This window comes from Theropithecus gelada, chromosome 6, assembly GCF_003255815.1.
Source record: "Theropithecus gelada isolate Dixy chromosome 6, Tgel_1.0, whole genome shotgun sequence".
NCBI classification, from domain to species: Eukaryota; Metazoa; Chordata; class Mammalia; order Primates; family Cercopithecidae; genus Theropithecus; species Theropithecus gelada.
Genome location: NC_037673.1, coordinates 55,598,859 through 55,625,922, shown reverse-complemented (window position 1 = coordinate 55,625,922; position 27,064 = coordinate 55,598,859). Strand labels below are relative to the sequence as shown.

Sequence of the window (27,064 nt, the reverse complement as noted above, 5' to 3'; positions counted from 1 at the left end):
TAGCCCAGGTAAAACCCGAGAAGGTATCTACAGAAACATGTACATATGACAGTCTGCCAAAGGAGCTAACATGAGTCACATCCATTTGCCATAAAGCATTAGGAGCTAGGCCTCTGGGATTAACGCTTCCTGATTTGGAAGTACAAAGACCTGACACTGAAGGCAGCTGTGAATAATAAGCTTAGCCTGTTTCCAGGTAAGGGCAAATTTATCTTTTAATCCAGCAGCATTGACATGAGTGGGATTATGGAACTCCTGAGCTTCTTGGGTTGCAAGAGACCAAACAATTGACTTTATGGTTACCGGCAGACATGGGTCCTGGTAAAGTGGTACGAGATCTAATATGTGTAATATAGAAAGGGTGTCTATGCTGGCGAACCACCTGTTGTAACCTTGAAAATAATGAAGCCAATTCAGAATTATCAATATGTTTGCTAGTAGCAGTTTCTAGATTTTTAGTGGCATGTACAACATAAGCAGAATCAGAGACAATATTTAAAGGTTTGAGGAAATCCTGTAAGGCAGTAATCACAGCAATTAACTCTGCCTTTTGAGCAGAAGTATAAGAGGTAGAAATAAGCTTGTCTGTAGGACCTACATAACCAGCATCAGTGAACACTGTAACAGCCTTTGAGGGACCACCCAAGACGTCATTTTTATAAAATCAAACAATTTGTTCTTTGGATAATGATTGTCAATAATGCCAATGAAATCAGCCAAGCGAATTTGCCACACTATGGAATGTTGACAGGCAGTTTGAACTTTGAGCCGATTTAAAGAAACTACAAATAAATTCGGATCAAATCCAGAAATTTGAAGTATTCTACACTGAGCCTGTCCAATTAACATGGCTATTTGGTCCAGATAAACAGACAAAGTTTTTGACACAGAATGAGGAAGAAAACAACTCCACTAAATCATTTTGTTGAACTATTGGTCCAGTAGGGGAGTGTAATGAAGCAAAAACCAGAAGCTGAAAAGTCTGAAACGGCTGTACTCTAGATAACTGGGCGGTCTGGATTCTTTCCTCTATGAATTCCAGTTCTAATAAAGCCTCAGGGGTCAAAGTCCTGGGACTGCGGAGATCAGAATCTCCCCACAGAGTAGAAAACAAGTTAGACAGTGCATAGGTCGGAATACCTAAAGTAGGTCTTAAATAATTAATGTTACCCCAAAGTTTTTGGAAGTCATTTAAAGTTTTCAAAGAATCTCTCCTAATTTGAACTTTTTGAGGTTGAATACGTTGTTTATTGACCACTATCCCTAAATATTGAACGGGAGTGGCCTGTTGAATTGTATCCTGAGCGATGTGTAATCCAGTCTCTGTAAAGCTGTGGCTCAAAATTTGATAACAGTCAATTAATTCTTTATCAGTGGGGGCAGCAATTAAAGTAGCATCAATATAATGAAGAATACAGGCCTGGGGAAATTGGGCTCGAACTGGTGAAAGCACTTGCCCAACATAAAGCTGGCAGATTGTCAGGCTATTCAGCTTTCCCTGAGGAAGTCCTTTCCATTGATAACGAGCTGCAGGCTCCTGATTATTGATAGATGGGACAGCAAAAGCAAATTTTTCGCAATCCAATTTATGTAACGCAATATAAAAAAAATATTTAAGATCAATAACTATGAGAGGCCAATTCTTAGGTATTAAAGCAGGGGCAGGCATGCCGGGTTGAATGGCCCCTATAGGTTTAATTACAGCATTAATGGCCCTTAAATTGGTTACCATCCACCACTTGCCTGATTTCTTTTTTACTAGAAACACAGGAGAATTCCAGGGGGAAAGAGAAGGTTCCACATTTCTAAGTTGTAACTGTTCAGAAACCAAGTGAGTTAAAGCCTCCAGTTTTTCTTTAGAGAGCAGCCACTGTTGAATCCAAACGGGTGTGTCAGATTTCCATTGTAAAGGGATAGGATCAGGAGGCGTGGCAGCGGCCGCCACTAAAAATGATAACCTAAACCTGCCCTGTTTTCTTTTATAGTAACTGGGAGGGGTTTAGTAATCTCTTCATGCTTTGTACTGAGTACTACATGTACTAGTACTACAGAGTAATAGTACTACAGAGATCAATCACCCCGCCCCCTACAGTGGAGGTGGACAAGCATCGTACTGAGACAGAAGGAAAGGCTGGGACCCATTTGGGTTGGCTGTAGGTAAGTGTGTTTGTGCTGGGGGTTGCACTGGGACTGCCTGAAGCTGAAACGCAATGTTGGTCTAAGTCTGAAGTGTCCCATTTGATGTCGGGGCCTGGGACTGGCCCCGCTCCCCATTTCCCTGGTGTGTGGCAGGGGGTTTCCATCTATATCATACTTAGAGCAGCAATTACTTGCCCAAAGTTTACTTTTGCAACAACGTGGGCAAACAGTAGCAGCAGCATTTGGCCATGTTTGTTGAGCCGGCTTGGCTGCTTTTAAGTTTTTAACAGTGCAATTTTTTCAATTATGACCAAGTTGGCCGCAATTATAGTAGGCTCCAAGAAAAGAATTAGTGGGACTAGTTTGGTTGGTGTCCTTCATGGCTCATGCCCACAGAATAGCTTTGTGGGTGTCTGATCCAACGCCTTCACAAGCTTTAATATATGAAGGCAACATCTCGTGATCAGGTAAATTTTGTCATTGGACAGAACACATGGCCATTTTACACTCATGGTTCACATTTTCAAAAGCTAACATACGAAGGAGAATACCTTGAGCACGCTCATCAGAGACAGATTTTTCAACAGCATCTTGTAATTTAGCTAAAAAATCAGGGTATAATTCAGAGTGACCTTGTTTAACCATGGTAAAAGAAACAGGAGCTTGGCCCGGAGCGTGTAATTTATCCCAAGCTCTCATACACACCTTTGTTACTTGTTCTGTGGTAAGAGAATCAAAGTTTAATTGGGCATAAGTATCAGAGAAATTATCAGAGCCTGTGAGCTGAGCCTGAGTAACTAGAATGCCATTAGTCCGATTTAGTTGAGCCTGCAAATGAGCCTCTTCTGACCACCAAGTACGAAACTATAAATGCCGAGATGGGGTCAGAACAGTTTTTGCCAAAAGGTCCCAGTCTAAAGGAAGTAAAGTGACCTCCATACCAAAAGTTTGTAATACCATTTTAACATAAGGAGAAGTAGGACCATACTGAGTGCAAGCATCCTTAAGTTCTTTTAAAAAGGTAAGATTAACAGATACATAATGATGCATTTGTACCCCTTAGAAGTTAGGTGGGTCTAGCACATCTGGATACGTCCATGCATCTAATCCACGTGTTTATTTGTTTTGGTATAATAAGCGTTGCATTGAAGTTTCAAGAGTAGGCATCTGAGATGGAGTCGGCATAGAAGTGACAGGAAAAGCATGCGTAGATAAGGGAAACTGAGGGTGAGGGGGTCGGACCGGAATGAGAGTGTGAGAAAGGGGTATTGGGGGAGCAGAAGGAGCACAAGTATACTGGTGATTACTGGCGTTCACGTGTGAAGAAGGATACAAAGAAGCAGGCCGAGTGGATGGCAAAGTGACTGGCTGAAGAACCAAATGACAGGAGGGTGAGGGGCTGAAGTGGATGGGGGAGGGCCTGAATAATAATAGGTAAGTTGTAGTTTGGTTCTGGAGCCATTAGGTGATGCCCAGAGGCAAATGCTGCAAAGGTTTGAAGATGGAAGAATTAGCATATATATGGTCCCGGGCTGTGTGAGTCGGGCCAGGAGCTTCAAGTACCAGTTCTTCGTGAAAAGAAGATAAGGAGGGGGTAACGTTAAGCCAAAGTCACCAGAGTTAGACACTGAATTTTTAGCATCGTAAGGTGGGGGAGGAGTAGCTGAAGGGAGAGGCTGATCAGATAATGAAGGCTGTGTGGGAGAGGAAGATTGAGGAGGTATTAGGATGGCAAGTACCAAGGCCCAATCATCCCAAACAGTGACGAGAACAAAATTACCTGTTGAGACCAGTTTCCAGAATGCTGTACCAACACGATCCAATACTTTTACATATAAGGTTCCTTTTTCAGGAAACCCAAGGCAGTACTTTTCCACCGCCCTGAATAGAGTGACCATATTTTCCATGGTTACTTGGACTATTCCCTGTTTTAACAGGTCTACATTTAAGGTTCCTTTTTCAGGAAACCAAGGAAAGAATTTTACCACTGCCCTGAATAGAGTGACCATATTTTCCATGGTACTCGAATCATTCCCTGTTTCAACCAGAGTCTCATATAGAAGAGATAAGTATAATTTTCAGACTCTGTGTGACCCACAGTTAACCCGGACCATACATAGACTACTCACCAGTCATCAGGGAGTCGAACACGCATTTCTGTGGACTGAACCGATGATGTTTCTCCACACCTACCAAAGGGAATCAGGTTCCCACATGCACTTAGAAAAAAAGAAAAACCACATGGGCACCAGATGTTGGGGGAACCCCACCTTCCATATTCAGCATGGGTTCTTTTCTATTTCCCTAATTGTCAGCTGGTCTGAGAAATAAAGGGAAAGAGTGCAAAAGAGAAATTTTAAAGCTGGGTGTCCAGGGTAGACATCACGTGTCGGCAGGTTCCGTGATGTTCCCTGAGCCATAAAACCAGCAAGATTTTATTAGTGATTTTCAAAAGGGGAGGGAGTGTATGAATAGGGTGTGGGTCACAGAGATCACATGTTTCACAAGGTAATAAAATATCACAAAGCAAATGGAGGCAGGGTGAGATCACAGGACCACAGGACCACAGGACGGGGTGAAATTAAAATTGCTAATGAAGTTTTAGGTATGCATTGTCATTGATAACATCTTATCATGAGACAGGGTTTGAGAGCAGACAACCGGTCTGACCAAAATTTATTGGGTGGGAATTTCTTCATCCTAATAACCCTGGGAGCGCTACGGGAGACCGGGGCTTATTTCATCCTTTTGTCTACAACTGTAAAAGACAGCTGTCCCTAAAGCGGCCATTTTAGAGGCCTCCCCTCAGGGACGCATTCTCTTTCTTAGGGATGTTCCTTGTTGAGAAAAAGCAATATTCCTATTTGTTTTTGAAAGAAGAGAAATATGGCTCTGTTCCGCCCAGTTCAACGGCAGTCAGAGTTGAAAGTTATCTCCCTTGTTCCCTGAACATTGCTGTTATCCTATTATTTTTTCAAGGTGCCCAGATTTCATATTGTTCAAACACACATGCTCTACAAACAATTTGTGCAGTTAACACAATCATCACAGGGTCCTGAGGCGACATATATCCTCCTTGGCTTAAAAGATGATGGGATTAAGAGATTAAAGACAGGCATAGGAAATCACAAGGGTATTGACTGGGGAGGTGATAAGTGTCCATGAAATCTTTGCAATTTACGTTCAGAGACTGCAGTAAAGACAGGCGTAAGAAATTATAAAAGTATTAATTTGGAGAACTAATAAATGTCCATGAAATCTTCACAATTTATGTTCTTCTGCCATGGCTTCAGCCAGTCCCTCTGTTCGGGGTCCCCGACTTTCCACAACAAAACTGCAGATTTAAGCAAATAGATACCTGGCAAATTAGCCTAGTTAAGGACCATGATGACACATATTTTTACATGGACAAGTCTGAAGCACATCATAAGCATCATCGCAGCTTCCAGTATGATTGTTTATAGCCATCTAACATCTTTGTGATTTTTATAACACACTCCAATTAATTAAGATAACCTCACTAGGTCTGTTTTCTATGTAGTTTTACTCACTCATTCCATGAATATTGAGCAGCCACTAAGTGCCAGGCACTAGAGTAGGCACTGGGATGTAAAAGTGGGGAAGATAAACAAACTCTTTATCTTTGAGGAAGTTAGAATCCAGCAGGAAAAAAGATAACCAAATAAGCAGTTTAAGACATTGTAAGATATACTGGGTAGTATTGTCTCTAGAGCTCACTACATAAGCAACTAAACTACTCTGGGATTAAGAAAAGCTTCTCAGAAGAAATGAGAATCTAGCTAAAATCTGAATGATGAGAATAAATTAGCTTGCTCTGGGTGAAGGTTGGAGGAATATGGCTTGTTATGAAAGGCAGAGCCCAGGGGAAGAGAGACGCAGAGGTATGAGAAGTTCAAGGGACTGAAAGAAGTTCAGAAACTAGAAAGAATTGAGCAAATATATTAATATAAGGTCAGCATCTGGTTTCCAAAATATTGGATGGAATATAAGCACTTGAGGTCTTCCTCAGAGAGCATAATTTTACATATCAAACTGCCTATCCAGCTCCTATCAAAGGCATAAAGTAGAAAAGCGACATTTAGAGAAGATAGTCTAGGTAGCATGTAATCCATTCATACCCCTGAGTGGTTACCATTCAGTTCTTGGATCATTTGAGACCACAAGAACTCTATGTGCTTGGATTATATTTGCCCAGCCACTCACAGAGGCCTTCACTGAAGATGCTCAAATATTCTGTCTTCTTCAAGACACAAAAAAACAAGTCTCACAGCCTTTTTAGTACTAGTTATAAAAGCTATTGTTAACATAAACCCAAAGTGCCCCAAATAAAAAGCATTTCCATCCAAATTCAACAAAAACTTTTTTGAAGTTTCTTATTGCCCTGTAAGATTGATATGTTTTTTTTCTCCTTTCCTATAATGAAAGCTATATAATATATCATGTTTAATAAATAAAATATATAAAAAATATTTTTTGGTCTTGGTTATTACCTTGGTTTACAGCAATCTCATAACCAAATTGTATTTCAAGCACAATAACCATTTTGATCCTTTGGATTTTCATAAGCTTTGAAATTCTCTATAAGACACCTTTTATGCAGCCCCTCAGATCTTCCTAGACTCACCTGTCTCAAGGGCTCTTGGCCACTTGTTCATTCCTTCTGCTAACCACTTCTGCAAGGGCTCTTCTGGACTATCACCTGTGTTATGACACTGGCACAGCCCAAAGCAGCTCATCTCAGGCCAAGGCCACAGACCCCTTGCCTCCCACAGTGAAATTTCCCTGCTGCTACTGAGCCATGAGTCACCCATACATGTGTAACTGGGAAGTGTGGAAGAGTTAAAGTCCCAGAAGTGAACATCAGACCAATAGAAGAGAAGAGCTAATGGGTCAGTTCTTCCTTCCTTCTACCAGATAGTCTGTCCTGAGATGCATTATTCATAAGGCACCTCTGAAGGCGTTCCTGTGAGATCAATGGTCAGTTATACTTGCTACCAAGTAGAGATCAGTTTTCAAATCCCAACCCCCTCCATGTTTGTTTTCTCTCTTCCCTGATGCTCCCTTTCTCCTCACTCTTGCTTCCAGGCACCATATGTCCCAATAACCTATTAGCACATAAAGCTTTTTCTTCTCTGTTTCAAGAGAATGACAGCTACAATCATCATCCTGATTCTTGAGAGTTACTCTCTACTCATATTTTACTAACCACAGTGTATGCATTTTTTTGTGTTGAGTTTCTCACATTCTTTTTGAAAATTTATAGATTCTAAATAAATTCTAAATAGGCTCACAGTCAGCTTAATTTTGTATTAATTTTACAGAACTGGGGAATTTGGCCAAAGAGGGTAATTTAACTCCTTAAATAAAATTCCACTGGAAAATTCAAAGCACAGTCTAATGTGTTTTCAAAAAAGAGATAGCTTCCATTTCCTCAAAATAATCTGTTAGCTTGCTGCTTGCTACTCTCCCTAAATCTCCATGCTTGCTGATATGGTTTGGTTGTGTCTCCACCCAAATCTCACCTTGCATTGTAATAATTCCCAGGTGTCATGGGAGGAACCTGGTGGCAGGTAACTGAATGATGGGGCGGGTTTTTTCCCATGCTGTTCTTGTGATACTAAGTCTCACGAGATCTGATGGTTTTATAAAGGGCAGTTCCCCTGAACATGCTCTCTTTCTGCTGCCATGTAAGATGTGTTTTTGCTCTTCCTTCACCTTCTGCCATGACTGTGAGGCCTCCCCGGCCATGTGGAACTGTGAGTCAATTAAACCTCTTTCCTTTATAAATTATCCAGTCTTGGCTGTCTTTATTATCAGCTTGAAAACAGATTAATACACTTGTCTTCTCCTTAACAGACCAGAATTTGTGTGTAATAATTTTTTTTTTTTTTAAAGGGAACTTTAATTCTTCCTATATAGTAAGATAGTTTTAGGATTCTGGAGAAATCACAGTCAGCAAGCTTTTTATTTCTTTCTGAATAATCAAAGTGCATTTTGTTGGGAAGAGTAGCTGAAACTTTAGCTGCAGTTCAGCTTTAATTAATTTTTCTTTTTGCTAGATATGTTTTTCTGTATTTTTTAATACACTTAAGATCAGCACTTGGAGACCAGTAATTTAAAGAATGTGTTTCTTCTTGCTTATTTCTTTCAGAATACCTTATTTCTTGTTGTAGAAGGCCATCACTGAATATCAGCAAGCTTCCTCACCCACAACCACCATTCAATTATACTGTACATGTAAAGCAAGTTTTAGTAGCTGCACTGGAATGGTTTTCCCCAAAGGGCTTTTTTCGTTTATTATACAATTCTGTTCTTATTCCTTAAACATTTCTTAAGATTTCTGATTTTTTTTTTTACTTTTGAAATTAATAATAATTTTTAAAATATCCATTTTGTGCTAGTTATTTGTCAAACAGGAAATACAGATAAATAAGATAGTCTTTCCCTACAAATAGTTTCTAATCTAGTAGGAACCTAAGACAAGTATACACTTAAGAAAAACAAAAAGTTAAATATAATTGGTGCCATAGTGGCAATACACATACAATCTTAAATCTGTTGTTGAGAGGAAGAATAGAACCATTAATTCCTGGCTAGGTCAGTTTGAAGTAATTTCTATATTTTTTGCTGGGAAATCAGGATGTAATTCTGTTTATTGCTTTAGATCATCTGTTCAAAATATATATTGGATTAATATAGTATATGCATATGTGTGTGTATATATATAATATAAATATATAAATATAAAATACAATATTTTGTGTGTGTGTATATGTACATACACACAATGTATATTACATAACATATATTGTGTGTATGTGTATGTATATTATATATAAAACATATATGATATATAATGTATATTTTATTATATATAATAAAATATTATAAAATGGAAGGACATTCTGACATGCTACAATATGGATGAAACTTGAGGACAGTATGTTAAGTAAAATAAGCCCGTCACTAAAAGACAAATACTGCATGATTCCACTTATATGAGCTACTTAAAGTAGTTAAAATCACAGAGACAGAAAGCAGGGTGGTGTTTGCTGAGGGGTGCAGGGAGAGAGTGATGGGGAGTTACCGTTTAAATATAAGTGTTGCAAGATGATAAGAATTCTGGAGATGGATGGTGGTGACGGTTGAATGTATTTAATACTACTGAACTATATACAGAAAAAATGGTTAAGACAGTAAATTTTACGTTATATTTTACCATGATAAAGAAATGAGAAAAAATAAGAGTGTATATATTGTATTGTATTGTATTCTATAATGGGGAAAATGATTAATGAAAATATAATGAAATAATAGCAGAGTCTGCTAGGTCTTCTGTGATCTTCAGAAAGTGCTAGGGTAGTGTGTGCAGAGATGAGGGTGTGGCTAGTATTGTCCGCTGTGAATAAAGGTGGAAGGGGGTAGGAAAAGGGGCAGAGATACCTTTTAAAGCTTTGTAAAAGAGATAGCCTTGACAAGTAAATAGACTTTTTAAAGATAACAGAGAAAGTATTTCAGGCAGAGAAACAGAGATAGTAAAAGGATGGAGTTTAGGTAAACAGAAAATTTCTGTTTAGATGAAACATAGAGCAAATGGAAGAGAGTGGTAGGAGATGATGTCAGTGAAATAGATACTTGGAGGTTTCACTGTCCACTATGTTAGCGAGTTTGGATTTCATTATAAATCAATGGTCTTAGCCAGAAATGAGCTTCAGAATCACTTGTGGAGCCTTGAAAAATTCATATGCCCATGTATCTCATGGAAGATATGGTTTAGTAGATCCAGAGTGGAGCCTGGGCTTGTATATGTTGTCAAAGCTCTACAGGTGATTAACATGTGCTCTCAGAATCACTACTGTACATAATAAGATATTACTGGAAGTTTTATTTTTATTGCCTGAGATGTACTAAGGTTCACTTATGTAGCTCTGATGGTAATCAGATGGATGACCTGGAGAGGGTGGAACCTGAGATAAGGAGACAAGATAAAAGACCCCTAAATGAATGGTTTGGATTAAGACATTGGCAACAGGAAGAAAAAGAGCAATAGATTGGAGAGGCATTTAGAAAGTCAAAATGATTGAACTTGGTGGTCAATGAGATTCTATTCGTAAAAGAGGAAGAAATAAAAGACATTGCTCATATTTCTACATCAGATAACTGGGTGATGGTGGATCTATTAACTGAGATAGTAAATGCTGGCATAGGTACTAAATGCTATGTCTGACAGATTGGCTGTCAAAGAGTTAGGTGCTCAATGAGTGCTTGTTGAATGAATTTAAAAACCCTAATAAATCAAGTGATCATATAATTTTGGATGAAAAAAAAGGGTTTGTTTCTAGAAGGGGCTTTTGTTGGTTTTTGACAAATCTATATGCCTTGGGGCAGATGGAGTAGCAGATTGAGGAAAGAGACAAGCAAAGCAGAGAAAAAAGGATAGAAGAAAAGAAGCACAAATGTTGGAAAGTTTAAGCTGGGCTCCAGAAACAATGAATGGTTTTGTTTGCTTCTAGAATAGTAAGAGATGAAGCCATGAAGATATAGTGGCACCAATATGTATGTCTGAAAGTCAGGCTGAGGAAGTTTTAATTAATTCAGCAGGCATTGATGAGGCAGGACTTTTGGGCAGAGGTCTTCCATGTTTTTAAGATCTTGTTCTTTTGGAAAACTTAAAAGAGCACTTCTGACCTGGGACTCCTGGATCTCAACATTTTCAGACAGAAAGTAGTCAAGGTTAAAATTACCATATTATATAGCAATATGTGTTTCATGCTATATGTGACAATTAACTAGATGTCATAACACTCTTAATTGAACCAACCTTTTTGTCACTAACTTGAATGCTACTTTTATCATAAACTATATCCTCATATAGATTTGTGCTTATCTCTGGATTTTCTATTTCATATCATTTTGTACAAAATCTGCTGTATTTAATTGAGATTGCCTTGAGTTTATCAATTAATTTGAGAAAAACTGGCATTTTTACAATATTCAGTTTACTAAAAAGAATAGTTATTTAAGCTTTCTTAAAAATAATATAAAAAGAATAGTTATTTAAGCTTTCTTCTGTATTCCTCAGTGGAAGATAATTATTTTTTCATATACATCTTAAACTTGTTTTTTTAATTTATAACCCTGTATTTCTCTTTTGAATTGCTATCACCAATGGTATTATTTCTTGCATTGTAACTGTGTGTGTGTGTGTGTGTGTGTGTGAATAAGAAGTCTTCCTAGATGAACAATTAAAATAGAAAAAAAAAAAAGCAAATGGAAATATTTTTAATAGTATCTGACCCTCATTGAACTGATATATATATATATGTAAAAAACATTTTGGATAATATTATCATAGAAAACAAACAAAAAAAGAATATTTTTGCCTACATATTGTCAAAGTTTTCCTTACATAAGATAGTCTGTGATTATATTTACAGTTATAATGTGGTATTTCTTCAGTCAGTCCTAGTCATCACCAGTGGGAGCTCCATTTTGGGAGCTCCATTTCCCTCCTAATGCCACACAAAGCCCTACATAGATTCTTGCTCTTTCCACAGACAAACTGCCCTCTTTAGCCCTGTGCTTGAGCTCATAACCCTTCTCCTTGGCTTTTCAGTGTCTCCTCTCAAGGTGCTGGTGGGACAGAATGCAGGATACTGTACCCATAGGAATAAACCCTCACTGTAAACACTCATCAGGGTCAGAAGTATTTTCAGATAGTTTGATGCAGCTATGAGTCAGAAATGGTTTTGGTTTTATCTTATCCTTTATCTCAGTCCTTCAAAATTTTTCAATTTGAATAACTTGTTTAACAAATCTTTTGGATGAGGGGTCCATAAACTTCTTTCATAAATGGCCAGATCGGAAATATTTTAGGCATTACCAGCAATATGGTTTCTGTTGCAACTACTTAACTCTGCTGTGGTGGTGTTAAGGTAGTCAAAGACAACAATGAGGGGGGTGTATTCCAATAAAAGTTGATTTACTAAACAAGCAGTGGGCCAGATTTGGCCCATGAGCCATAGTTTCTCGATCCCTATTTTAGATCAGTAAACTTCCAAACTATTCATTATTTATATTTTAAAAAATCAAAAGCAATGCACTAGTTTCCATGGAAGCAATGCTGACAAAATGCAAAGCACTGGAAATGAACAAACTGCAGAAAAATCATCAGAATGACTTATTATCAATCCCTAAATAATGCTTCTGTGCATAAACAGCATTTGTTTTTAAATGAAGCACAAGTGGGATTGTAGTATAATGTGAACACATACATTACATTGCGGTATGGTCACTGCTTTGGGGAGAAAGAAGGAGTTGACTGGAGAACCATTATTATCAGCAATAAGAGTATTTGCTCTAACTTACCAATCTTGTACTGCATTGAAGGATTCTTCATTTGTAATGTCATACATTAAAATAAAGCCCATGGCTCCACGATAATAGGCTGTGGTGATAGTCCTGTATCTTTCCTGGCCTGCTGTGTCCTAAAGTATAAAAAAAAGAGATAATCTTCAGAAATGAGGCAATACATTTTTGGGAAATGATTAATAATTCCGAAAAGAGTCACAATAGAGTCTAAAGTGTACTCATTGTGTATAGCTATCTTTTTTAGTCTTGTTTCCCCTAATGATTTTTCAAAATGATTTTTTTACTGATACATAATAGATGTAGATATTTTCAGGGTACATGTAATAATTTAATATATTTATATAATTTTTAAAGATCAAATCAGTATAATTAGATATACAACATTTTAAATATTTGTCTTTTCTTTATGCAGAAACATTCAAATTATTCACTCCTAGCTACTTTAAAACATACAATTGATTATTGTAAATTATAGTCACCCTACTGATTTATCAAGCACTACATCTTCTTTCTTCTACCAAACTCTATATTTGTACTTCAAATGATCAAATCCAAAAAGTATTGGTGTTCAAAAGAGTTGAGCAGGAGCAAGGGATAGAAAGCTTATTTAAAGAAATAATAAGAGAAAACTTTCCAAAGCTTGAGAAAGAGATAAATAACCAGATGTAGTAAGGTCAGGGAATACCAAACAGATTTGACCCAAATAAGACTCCCCCAAGGCATGTAATAGTCAAACTCTCAAAGGTGAAGGACAAATGGAGAATCCTAAAAGCAGCAAGTACAAAGAAGCAAATAACATATAAAGGAGCTCCAATTTGTCTGACCACAGGTTTCTCAATGAAAACCATAAAGGCCAGGAGAGAGTGGGACTGCATTTTCAAAGTGCTGAAAAAACCTGCCATCCAAGAATACTGTACCCAGCAAAAATATCCTTTATCTATGAAGGAGATAAAGTCTTTCTCAGGCAAACAAAAACTGAGAAAATTCGCCACTACCACACTCATCTACAAATGTTAAAGAGAGTTCTTCAGTTTGAAAAAACACTCCATTAATATGCAAAAAGAAGACACTTGAAGGTATAAAACCCACTGGTAAAATTAAGTGCATAGACAAACCAACAATACTCTATAATTGTGGTAACAATCCCCTCATAACTCTAGTATGAAGCCCAAAAGACAAATCTATCAAAACAACGATAGTTACAACAATCTGTTAAGATATAAGCAATATAAATATATGTAAATTGTAATAACAAAAAGTCAGAATGTGGGAGGATGGAGTTAAAGTGGAGAGGGTTTTTTTTTTATGTTTTTCTTTGTTTCTATTCTTTTCTTTGTGATCTAGGATAAGCTGCTACCTCTTTTAAACCACTTTTATGTCCTAATGATTTTTATATGGCAGTTCTGCAATATTCTGAAAAACTCTTTTTTTGGTAAAGAACCCGCTGAAAGTACCTTCGACATTTGTTTACTTCCATTAAGCGGCATCTGACTATAGAAAACAAACAAATAAAAAGATCATATTTATTTACAATCTGAGCTTTTTATTGTAGTTTAAGATCAGAGGAATATATTAGCTCCACCACTATGCATTTGTCTATCTACTAAGTACAAGCCACTGTGGGGAAAAAAGGAAGTTTATAAAAAGGTCCCTGCTTTTAAGAAGCTTGCAATTCAGTCCTGGTTTATTCAATTTTAAAATGGGAATAAAAATACCTGCTTTGTATGTATGTTTGAGTCAGACAGATCCGGATTTGAGGGCCTTCTCTCCCATTAGATAGCTGAGGAATGTGGCCAAGTTACTGAACCTCTGTAAACCAAATCCTTCTAACATTTAGCATGCTTGTTAGGGTTCCATGAAGTAATTCATGTAAAGTGCTTCCCACAGAGAGCAGCACACAAAAATTGGTCAATAAATGGCAAGTACTAACTTTTATTCCTTAGATGCAGGACAGCAAGGTTAATACAAGATAAAGATAGCAGCTTACAAGTACAGAAGTTTGACACTTGCAAAAGAGATGTCATATAACAGTTAAATTTGGGAATCAGAGGCAGATACATCACCAAAGTGGACCTGTATATATCACATATACCTTATAGTGTAACTAGAGTAAATGTTCCTCAATTCAAACTCCCTCCTCAGGACCTGGGGCATCACTTATAATTCAAATGTTCTTCAGTTTCTCTCTTTGCCACTTTCCCTGGAGATTGGCGTCTAACTTCTCTTTCCTAGTTCTCTTTAGACGCTTAGCACTTTGGACAGAAATACGATATTCTTTCTGACGTCAATCTGGACTCTCTTATCCCAGAGATGCCTCCTTTGGATGCAGAGTGCATCCCAGCTACCCCTAAGATTTAACAGGCTTTGGAGGCAAAACTAATGTGTTGCACACAGGAACAGCTTCCTTTACCATCAAAATGAAATTAATGTCTCATAAGGTCACTATTGGGAAGGACTCATGTTGAATTTGCTGTTCTTCACCCTTAGGTATGTACCTGCTTAGATGCTTACACCCCACCATGAACAGCAGTGTGAAACTAAAGATTGCCTACAACTCTTTCCCAATTTGTGTTATATCCTATTTGACTCCTGAAAGTTTAGAGAAGAATGATCAAAGGAGGCTGGGAATCAGTGAATGATTCTGGAAGAATGTAGGGTATAAAATGGAATGAAAATTAGCTAAGAGTATGAATTTTTATGAAGCCAACAATTCTACTCTTGGAGCAGGCGTAAGGCCGACCTGACTAGAAGGTATTTATTTGGTAATTTTACAGAAAATAAAGTTTCAAAAGTAGGATGAACACAGATTATAGTACTCAAAATAGCAGAAATAATGTAAAACAGGTGAGGAAGATCTTTCAGAACATACTATCAATGGCAGAAAACAAAAAAAGAAAGTAGATTTCACCACATGAAAATCTGTCAATCCCTTGAATATAAAAAAAGTAAAATTAAAATGATAGAACATCAAATGATAAACTGTGAAGTATATTTGCCTCAGACCAGAGAGATCAAAGGTTAATATATTTAATATGTAAAATGGTACCAAGACATCACTAAAAATGTTAAATATTCTTTTTTTTTTTTTGAGACGGAGTCTCACTCTGCCGCCCAGGCTGGAGTGCAGTGGCGCCATCTCCGCTCACTGCAAGCTCCGCCTCCTGGGTTCACGCCATTCTCCTGCCTCAGCCTCTCAAATAGCTGGGACTACAGGCGCCACCACCACGCCGGGCTAATTTTTTGTGTTTTCGGTAGAGACGGGGTTTCACCGTGTTAGCCAGGATGGTCTCGATCTCCTGACCTCGTGATCCTAATAGTAAAAATTATTTATGAAAAGGCATATAAATGACTAATGAATTTATAAAAAGAATCGAATCCCAACCATAATAATAAAAATGCAATGCTGCATAATTGCATGACTATATGACAGAAATTACTTGGCCACTATTTGAATATTTTACTGTACTTTGCTTACTATTTTATAAATATTTTAAAATAAAAATGTAGATGCTAGGGATAAACATAGATGTTGGAAAGTGTAGCTCATTGGGACAAATATACAAATTAGGCAGAAAGAAGCAAATCTTGAACTTATTTGGATATTCTTATATATTCATTGGATTTAATTCAGTTAGCAGTATATCCAACTGTGAAACAAAGAAGAAAATTAGATAACATGGATAAAATACTAGAATCAAACTTCAAGACTGTTTAAAATGCAAAGAATGAGCAAAGCTTTTGTGACATGTGTAAGATTTCTGGGGGAGCATAACTAGTTATAACTAGTCTATTTTAAAAATTTTCCATATTTGGCTTGGGTTCATATTTTCCAGAACATATTATCTATAAATGTAATTTACCGTTTTTATTTTGGCTATTTTAAAGTAACTTTAAACGGCTTTTTCTCTTGGTCATACTTTTTTTTTTTGGCATTGATTACAAAGCATTCTTACAGGTTGGAACCCCATGCCTGCTGCCTTCTCTGCACTGCAATAGACAGCTTCCCCCTAATTTCTCAGTAGGGGAAAACAACCTGTATACCAAGACATTGCTAAAAGGTGACGCAGACCTTTTCTGTCAAGCATGTTTTCAGCACAGACACTGAGTAATGTTGTGTTGGAAAACTGACTTTATGTCTCTCTTCCTTCTTGACCTCTTCCAGTGATGCTGTCCCCTTTTTGTAAGATGTTAATTTCATTCTGACAGTAAATAAACTTGTTCTATTGTTATAAAATGCATCGATTTCATATTGTGGGTATATTTAATCTTTGAGAGAGAAGAAATCAAGTCACCATTATATTCTGATTGAAATGCTACAGGAAACTGTTAGAAACCACAGGGTTGAATAGCCATTATGTATCAAAATCAAAAATGAGAGAGGGAAAAACCAGCTTTCAAGAAAAAAAATAGAAGCTTTCAGTAGTACTTGAGTCACAGCAAGGGGCAAGATCTTCAACATCATTCTGATTTGAACCCAGAAATACAATCTAATTGGTAATATTTATCATTTAAAAGCTTTCAGGGAGAATAAGAAATTGCACAAGTAGGGAAAGTATAGTAAGAAATAAAATGAGAAAATTTATTCTCCAGATACAGAGAATAAAATTAAGCTAATAAACAGACACCAAGCTGACTTTGTTTTGGCTTTGAAAACAATTTCAGGATTACAAACTCATTAGCATTTTCTTCGGTTATATCAGGAAAAAAAGGAACTGGGAAAAACACTTCATTATAATTGACATTTACTAATGATGGAAGACGTTTACATCTGAAAGAAAAAAACATTTTATAATGTCAAGTGCCACTAATGTAATTAAACTTGAACAGTCTCAGGTAACTGACTAAAATGGTATTTCTCCCCAATTTGCCCAGGAAGCTGGCTCAAAATCCTGGCTTTGTGTTGTTCCTCTCCCTAACTGACACTAATAAATGGATATATTTGATTTTCCATAAATGTAGGCTTCTGATGACTGAAAAACACGACTGGAAATATCAGAGAGAAAATTAGGGATAAAAATGTGATTAAAAAATAAACATTTTCTTCCATGAGTGATAGCTTTCATTTTCCTTTTTTTTTTTTTAAAAAAAAAATCATTTCAGTTAGCTTAAATATTTTGATTTCCCAATCATGCTTTTAGGAGAATTTTGGCATTAATGGCAAGTTTGATTAACAAATACTTGAATATCTGTCAAGAAAAACCTATAAAATGGGAAACATTCACAGCTTGATAAGTAGTAGCTTAAAACTTTTTCGGTTTGAATTTTGGCACTCTGTTTCTGCCTTACAATTTTGTTTTCTCATGAAATCTTTCTTTTTTAAAACTGTATGTACTGAATTCTTAAAACCTTCTAAGGTCATGCAGAAATAACATTCAGTTTTAAAATTGAGGAAATAGCAGTCATTGGTAAGGTAAGAGTTGTACTGCAGTTTGTTTTTTGTTTTAGTGGTTACTTCTCTTTGTATTTAATTAAAGGGAAAATGGGAGTAACTGTTAGTACAGAAATATAACTCAAATAATATAACCACGATCAAAATACATTTATTGGATACCTAGACAGAGAAAAATAGATCAAAGGACGGACAATCCTGATACATGATAGAGTAGACAATTTTATAGGTGGAGAAACCAAATCAAAAAACGTTGGTGTTAATTGTTTAACAAAAGTACTTTAATTAAGCTATAGAAAAGAATATGTGATAACCCAAAAGGGGAAGTCAAAAGAAATGGGGGATGGGAACAGTGTAATCCAAGACAAAAAAAAAAAAAAAACATGCTTTACCTAATGAGTTTCCAAATGGACATAAAGAAGTAAAATAGAATAAATACTTAGTCATTGAGCACTCAAGCAAGTGGGGATCTCTTAATTCATACCTAGTTACCTTTTGCCCAAAGAAATTGTTTTGAATCATTAAAGACAGATTAAATTATGCTCAGTATAGTTTAATGTTAACACTGATTGATTCATTCAATAAACATTTAGTGAACACCTATTACAAGTTAGGAACTATGATAGGTATATATTAAACTTATTTTCCTATTCTAATCATATTTGTACATTTTAAAATTCTACACATTGAGAGCATTTCATTAGGAATACCATATTCTCTGTATATCTACAAAAATTTAAAGTTGAATGGAAAGAAAAAATGAGAGTAACTATTAGTAATGAAACATAACTCAAATAATATTACCATTTATTTTCCCAAAGAACTAGACAGCATAGCAATTTAAAACTGTAATAGAGACAATTTATTTAGTGTTGAAATCCCTCGATTCAGTTTCTGCTGTTGGCTGTATTGTCTCCCAGAAAGATACATTGAATTCCTCACCCCAGAACCTATGAATGTGACTTTATTTAGAAAAAGGGTCATTGCAGGTGTAACCAAGTTAAATGAGGTCTTCTTTTTTAAAATTATTTCAGTAGGTTTTTGGGGGAACAGATGGTGTTTGGTTACATGAATTAAGTTGTTTAGTGGTTATTTCTGAGATTTTGGTTCACCCATCACCAGAGCAGCATACCCTGTACCCACTGGGTAGGTCACTTTGGATTAAAATGGGCCCTAATCTTTATATACGTAACACTTTAGAGACATAACACTCAGAGGAGAAAGCTATGTAAAGGCAGAGGCAGAGACCGGCCTGATGAATCTATAAGACAAGGACTGCCAAGAATTGGATTCTTCCCTAGAGCCTTAGAGACAGCATGGCACTGCTGACACCTTAATTTAGGACTTCCAGCCTCTGGAACTGTGAGACAATAAATTTCTGCTGTGTTAAGCCGCCCAATTTGTGCCTCTTTGTTACATCAGCCCTAGGAAACTAGCACAGTCACTGACCCCACTTTGCAATCTTCATGATCAGACTGAAGGCAATATAAATCTCAGAGCTACCCACACACACTGTTAGTACTTTACAGAAGAAAAAACTACAGAAAATTCAAGGTGGTCTATGGAGAAGTCAAACATAGTCTCACTGTGTGAATTCAGGAAAGATGTTATGCTAAAATCCACTACCATATTCTACATTTAACTTACATCAAATGAACTTCTTCAAAAAAGTTGGTTTGATATACCTTGTTACTTTAAAAACTAGGTATCTATCTATTTCTCCATCTCTTATTCTAATATATGTCCTATTAGAAGGACAGAGCAATGTTGCTTGATGTGACAAAAATTATATATTACTTTCTGTTGGAATTTCATACCAAAATGATTGAGATACTGTTCCATGAAAATGTAAAGTCATGATGTATATACCGAGACACAACTCCTGCAAACAACAGAAACAACAGAATTTCAATTATTACACACCATGTTGTTTGTATAATGTCATTAATACTTGCCCCCAAGTTGCATTTTTAGAAATTTCCATAAATAGGCACAAAACAGTATTGAATTTGTCTTTTAAAAATGTAACAAAAATAGGAAGCTTAAATACTTTATGCTTTCTTGTTGCATATTTATTTTTGGAATGAAATAGCAACTTTTTCCTTAGAGCAGTTAATTTTCCATTAAAACAAAATTTACAAACCACTTTTTCCAACTGATCTTGTGCAGTCAGCCTGGCTTCATTTATGCACATTCAGTTATACAAGCATCTGTGAAACAAGCCCACATTTTAGAAGAGTACTAATAAACCAGCCGCTAAATAGTTCTTCAATCAGTTTAACTCCCTACTTATTGTCCTTTGTCCATCCTTTTCATACCAGCAGATTTTATTGATCAGATTTTTCTTGTCATGATGTTTAGTTTTGTAATACCAAAAACATTCATTTTACAATGGCATCCACTTCTAAGTAAAACCTAATAGAATAAGCCTGAGGCAGAAGGATAAAACCTGACCTATTATTTCATGGCAGTGTTACCATGGCAATTCATCTTTCCTGGAAGAGAGGAAAAGCCATAGATAGCTTTTTTTATAGGGGGCCTTTGACTCCATTGTCAGTAATACCCTGACATATCTACCAATTGTACGTTTCTGCTCATGAAAGTTGGAGATGGTTTTCAGTAAACACTCAGAACTCTCTTCAAGACCTTAATAAAATTTACAACCGAAAGTATATAAAGGCATCTTTACTTATTTTATTTCAGTGCTTGTTTTCTAAGAATGTTTAACACAAAGGCAGGAGAAGACACCATTTTTGCTTTCCTTCTAATTAATCTTTTTGACATACTTCTTCCCAGTGGGATTTTGATTACACTAAATTTTTTCAAAACCTGCAGGATAAATACATAAATTCAGGGAGCTTACAGCTCATAGTCAAGGTTGAGAATTGTTTTTCTTCACAGAACACAATAAGAAACGCTTGCATAAGATCAAATGCATTGCGTTTTAAAGGATAACAGGCTTTTGAATGGGACTTTTACTATTGCCCTAAAATAGGCAACTAAGACTCAAACCAGACTCTTTATAAAGGGTTGGGCACTTTCATACACACAAAGCCATGTGCCGATTGGGCTCATTGAATATTATCTGCTTAAACAATGAAATTTTGATCTGCTTTTGTGCAAGAGTACTTGATACCTGGAGAGAGATAGCAGGGTTGAGGAAGGGGAGGCAGTGGAGAAGCCTGATTTCTCACAGGTTAGCATGACTATATTATGTGAGTTTCCCATGGATCAGTAAACACTACAGCAGGTAGCTGCACTTGACACATTTTGCCATTAAGCCATCTCCAAGAGAGCTGTCTCCTGGATGAGGTGTGGAGAGCTATGATGTGTATTAACAGGGGCAGAAGGGAGCTGAAGAAATTTTAAAGGAGAAGGAATATGAGCAACTCTTCCACGTCACGGCACTATGCGGCGAGAGAGCCCTAACAGGCTCCCTGAAGGTCCTCCATAAGGGAACCAGCATTCAGATATCTGTCACACGGAAGCTTGTCCAGTGGGTGGCAGGACAGGCTTCACTGAAGAAGCCAAGAAAGAATTGTAATTGCACATCAGGTTATGTACAGTCATCTGCCCTCTCTTCATCTCCCAGCTCTTCTTCATCCCTGATTTTGAAACAGCAAGAACTACAAAAAGAAGGGACAGAAAGGGAGGATCAAACTGCTCTTTTGATTGTACTACCAGTCCCTGGGAATGTAGTCAGATTTATGGTAAGGGAAGAATATTATTGTTAAACTGGATACGACAATTTTGCCTTTTTAAACTGGGCTCAACAGCACTGAGATTTCTTTCTGTCTTAATAATCAACTTTTCTAAAAGCAGTTTTAGTTTCACAGCAAAACTGAACAAAGTACGGAGATATCTTATAAACACCCTAGCCCCACACATGCATAGCTCCTCCACTATCAATGTCCCCCACCAAAGTGGTGCATTTGTTACAACTGATTAACCTACATTAACACATCATTATCACCCAAAGTCCATAGTTTACATTAGGGTTCCCTCATGGTGCTTTACACCCTGTGGTTTTGCAGAAATTTGTAATGACATGAATCCACAATTATAGTATCATATAGAGTAGTTTCACTGCCCTAAAAGTCCTCTGTGTTCTGCCTAAGTTGAGTTTTTTGTCTGTTTGTTTGTTTTTAAATAAGAGAACAATGACTGGAAATACTATGAGATCTATTCAAGTCATGGTTTGGGGATGAGTATAGGTGACTGGGCAGAGCATGATCAAAAACAGGGTTTAGATAAAATTAATATCAAAGTACACCACAAGTTTAGGCTTTTTTAACCAAGCTAACTACCAATAAAGTATTACAAAAACAACATCAAGAATGTAGACTTAAACAGGGTGTTACATATATGCACATTCATATACATCATGCCATTCATTTATTCGTAAGTAGTAGACTATTTTTTAGATGATGAAACAGAGATAAAGAGGTGAGGTGCCAGTTCTAAGTCACAGTGCGGGGAAGTGACACAGGTCATACCAAAGACCAGCTTTTCTCAAATATCCAAAGTCTAGTCCTCTTTCTGAGTATTAAGTTGAATAGTGAGGAATTTAGGTTATAGTTTTTTTACTCTGGCTCCCTATTTGATGTTATCATCTCGCTTTTGAACCTTTGTTCATGTCTATACTTTAGATATTTTTCAGCTTCATTATTTCAAACCCCATTCATTTTTCAACCAATTGTAGCTGTGTTCAGTGCTAAGACTCTACTGAAATTGTTCATGCTAAAATAAGTTTAACTTTTGGTTCTCATTTTACTTGTCTATGCTAAAACACATGGTATAGATGATAACCCCTTATTTCTTTAAATTAACTCTTCCAGGGCATGACTCTCTCCTGATTCTTTAGTCTCTTTAAGTTTTCTTCTTCACTTGGCAGGCTCCTTTTCCTGATTGGCAAGCTTTGCTTTCTGCTCACCTCTTAAAGGTGCTATACAGGCTTCTGATCTTCATTCTGTCTCATCGTCTTGTATGATGTTACCAGATACTACACTGTCTTCACAGTTTCAAATGTAATCTATAAACATAATAGCTCCACTTACTAGGAAACCTTGATTACACTTCTGTATTCCAGAACCATATTTTCATCATGGGATACACAGATATCTCAAATTTAACTTGTGCAAAAAACTAAAGTCAATGAAATTCTCCAAAATCTACTGTGTCACCAGCACTTAAAATCTTTAATCAGAACATCAAAACTCACAAATTTTAACAAGCTGAAAATGTTCGGCCTACCCAATATTCTTCTTCCTCTCCCTTCATTAATTCCCGTGCATACTTTTAAAGATGTAATTAGACAAGAAATTATCTTTGCTTAAGCTTAGGTCAAGGCAAAAGAAAAAAAAAATCACCTAAGATTTTTCTTTATTGCAACATTTTTATTCTTATCACCAGTCACAGCCTTGTCTACCCTCTAGGAAAAAAAATACTTTTAGTCCTGGAGACAAGGCTAGTTGTATCTTCAGAAAGGAAAAAAAAAAAAAAAGATGCACAGGAAATTCAGCCTGTGGAAATAAATACATTTTTGAGGAAAAGAAGACAAAAGTATAATTTAATAGATCATATAGTATTAGAAGCCAGGAAACCTGGGTTCTGGTTGAATCTCTGGTAATTGTTAGAAAAGTCACCTTGGTTATCTCATTGGCCTCTCTAGGCTTTGATTTTCTCATTTATAAATGAGAAACTACCTTTTCTAAGTCCTTTTCAGCTCTAAATTAAAATATATTTTTCTTTCTCATGGTATTTTTGATATAGTGGATCAGAATAATTTTTTTTTTTTTTTTGAGACAGAGTCTCGCTCTGTCGCCCAGGCTGGAGTGCAGTGGCCGGATCTCAGCTCACTGCAAGCTCCGCCTCCTGGGTTTATGCCATTCTCCTGCCTCAGCCTCCCGAGTAGCTGGGACTACAGGCGCCCGCCACCTCGCCCGGCTAGTTTTTTGTATTTTTTAGTAGAGACGGGGTTTCACCGGGTTATCCAGGATGGTCTCGATCTCCTGACCTCGTGATCTGCCCGTCTCGGCCTCCCAAAGTGCTGGGATCACAGGCTTTTATCAGGAAATTGGCCCACTAATATTTTCTATAATAACCACTATATTTATTTGTATATTTATTATATTATTCTATGACATTTGACCTGATTATATTATGTTTCTTTTTTTCACATCCTGCTTTCTCTTTGGTTGAAAATTTTCTATTTTGTCTAATCTCATGCATCTCTTTATTAATTTGGAAGTTATGCCTATAATAAATTGATTATCAAAATGTTAAAATTTATATTTAAAATAAGCAATCAATATCTTTAACTTCATTTTCCAAAATTCAAATACTTGGAATAATTTTTCAGTCATCCATTCCTATCTTAAATCATAATGTTGTACAATGTTCTATATTTCAAACTACCTTGATTTTTTACTCCCTAAGTCAGGCACTTTTTAACACAGACATTATTTATTTGTATTTATCCACATGTTTTCCAGTTTCTCTGCTCACAAGTTTTTCTTGCATCTCAAATTGTCCCTTTTTGTTTTTGAAGTGCACTTTTTTAGAAATCCCATTGGGGAAGGTCTGCCGGTAACAAATACTTCTTTTGTATGTCCAAATATACTTTTGTTTAACCCTTATTTATGAATAATGTTTGGCTGGGTATATAATTCTAGTTACAGTCTATCTTCACTTTATCACATTATTCCATTGTCTTGAGGTTTCAGTTGATACCATTGAAAAGTCTGCTATAAGTCTAATTATTGTTCCATTTTAATCACTATCCTTATTGCAATAAAGACCCATGACCTCCATCACCATCCATACTACCATTCACCTCTTGTTCAAAACCATGCTATGTCTTCCCTTTGGCTAGGAAATAAAGTCCAAGTTTCTTAGGCTCTTTTTCATTTGTCCCCAACATATGAACTATCTTTACTCTGAAGCTACTTTTAGGAGTTTCCTTTCATCTTTGGTATTCTGTAGTTTCACTGTGATGTGGCTACATTTACATTCCTTTTACATGTGCTGCTGGGGGAATCACTGTGCTTCCCAATTTTGAGGATTATTGTCTTGTTACAATTCTAGAAGAAATTTTCAGTTATTAACCCTTCAAGCTACTTTAACTTCATTTTTAAAATGTGTTTATTTTAGAATTCCAACTATACGTAAGTAGACAGCGTAACCATACGTCCTAGTTTGCCCAAGAATGTCCTAGTTTATGCCTGTGTTTTATCAATGAATACTTAATTAATTGTTGGCTCAAAAGTCCTCTAGAACCTGTTTAGTTCAAGTTTAAAGCCAGGTGAGGGTTTATCAAGCAAGTTCATAATTTCTGTTGTATTTTAAAGATTCTTGTTATATTACCATTGTCACTTCTAAAGAGTTGAAGAATATTTGCAAAAGTTCTAAAGCTCAGCTGATTTACACACTGTAAACATGTTCATTTTAAAATAAAACCAGTGAGTTTGACTCTAAAATAAGAATATTTCTCTGCCATGTGCAGTTCTTGCCCTGATTCTCACCAGCTTTCTTTAGTTACCTATTTTGAAAAGTGACTGTGTTACTCATGTAGGTCAAGATCACAGGCTGGTATCTGCCTCACAGAAGTGCTCTGTTTGATTAACATCGTGTTTAAAATTCCTTAAGCTAACATTGTAAAATGTGAATTTTTTTACACAAAAGCCCAGATTTCTAATTTGTTTTGAAAAATTTCAAGAGATGGTAAAAATGGTGCCTGCATTGCTGTGTGGCCATGGAGGACTACAACTAGTAGCAGCTGTCCCTTTTGTACTCTTATCTGGCTGTCTTTATGTTGACTGGCCCCTGAGGTATTGAAGTTTAGAGACGACCCCACTACCTCCGTCACCATTTGTACTACCACTCACTCCTGTTCAAACACAGTCTATGTCTTCCTATTCGCCATAGAATAAAGTCCAAATTTCTTAGGCTACTTTTTATTTGGCCCCAAGATCACTATCCAATTTTATATTTACATTTATACTTTGTATGTGTGTTTATTCTTTTGTTTTTGATCCCTTCATGTCAGAATTCGGCTGTGTTTCCCAGTCTGTCCCTAAGTTTTCTTATCTTTGTCTTCTTCATTGACTACACTCCTCTCACCCATTTGGCCTTGTGTTTTCATGTTGAAAAGAACCCACATATATCTTCAAAAACAAAAATAAAAATATTCTCGGTCAGGCATGGTGGCTTATGCCTATAATCCCAGCACTTTTGGGAGGCTGAGATGGGTGGATCACTGGAGGTCAGGAGTTTGAGATCAGCCTGACTAACATGGTGAAACCCTGTCTCTACTAAAAATACAAAAATTAGCTGGACATCATGGTGCATGCCTGTAATCCCAGCTACTTGGGAGACTGAGGCAGGAGAATCACTTGAATCCGGGAGGCAGAGGTTGAAGTGAGCTAAGATCGCTTCACTGCACTCCAGCCTGGGTGACAGAGCGAGACTGTCTCAAGGAAAGAAAAAAAAAATCTATCAAATGGCTATTTTTTTTTTTATTTTTGTAGACCATTTTAAGCCAATAATAAAAGTAGTTATTAACTTATCCCAGACAATTTAGTGCCTAGGTGAAATTGATGTTTAGACTCGAAATTGATGTTTGGACTCAAAATTGATACAAAGCAAAAATTACGTTGTTTAATCAATATTCTTAACCTAACTTCTTAATGAAAACCAACCAAACATTGAATATCTATATTCTTAGCATTGCGTGGTGTACTGAGAAAAATACAAAGTAAACATCTACGAGATACAACCTTGAAATCAGAAAATTTGTATTTCCCATAAACTGGCAAAATGAAGTACATAAAGCAATCTGAGAGGCTGGTTGTGTGTGAAGTGTTTATTGTATGATGTAAGTGCTAGAGAAATCAGAGGAGAAACAAATCAATGTGAGCTGAAGTAAGCTCCAGGAACGGGTAAGGTTGGTGCAGGTTCCCAGTGTGCATACTAGTGCTAAATAAATGAGACTCCCTCTGCTTTTGTAGTCAGTAACAGCAATGTGTGGCATAAAGAAAGGGCTATGGAGTTAGAACACCTGGGTTCCTACCCTGGTTCTAAGACTCACATGCAGAGTATCTTCAGAAATATCATCTAACCTCCCTGTGCATGTTTCCTCATTTC

General features: G+C 36.6%; 1 protein-coding gene across 2 annotated transcripts in view; it reads right to left on the bottom strand.

Moving 5' to 3' along the window:
• The window catches only part of RAB3C (RAB3C, member RAS oncogene family), a 291,932-nt gene that overhangs the window by 134,316 nt on the left and 130,552 nt on the right, over nt 1-27,064 (bottom strand). For both annotated transcript variants that reach the window (XM_025387772.1, XM_025387771.1), the window contains exon 3: nt 12,529-12,647. In XM_025387772.1, the coding sequence (XP_025243557.1) occupies nt 12,529-12,647 (119 nt within the window). The remainder of the gene's footprint in view (nt 1-12,528; nt 12,648-27,064) is intronic.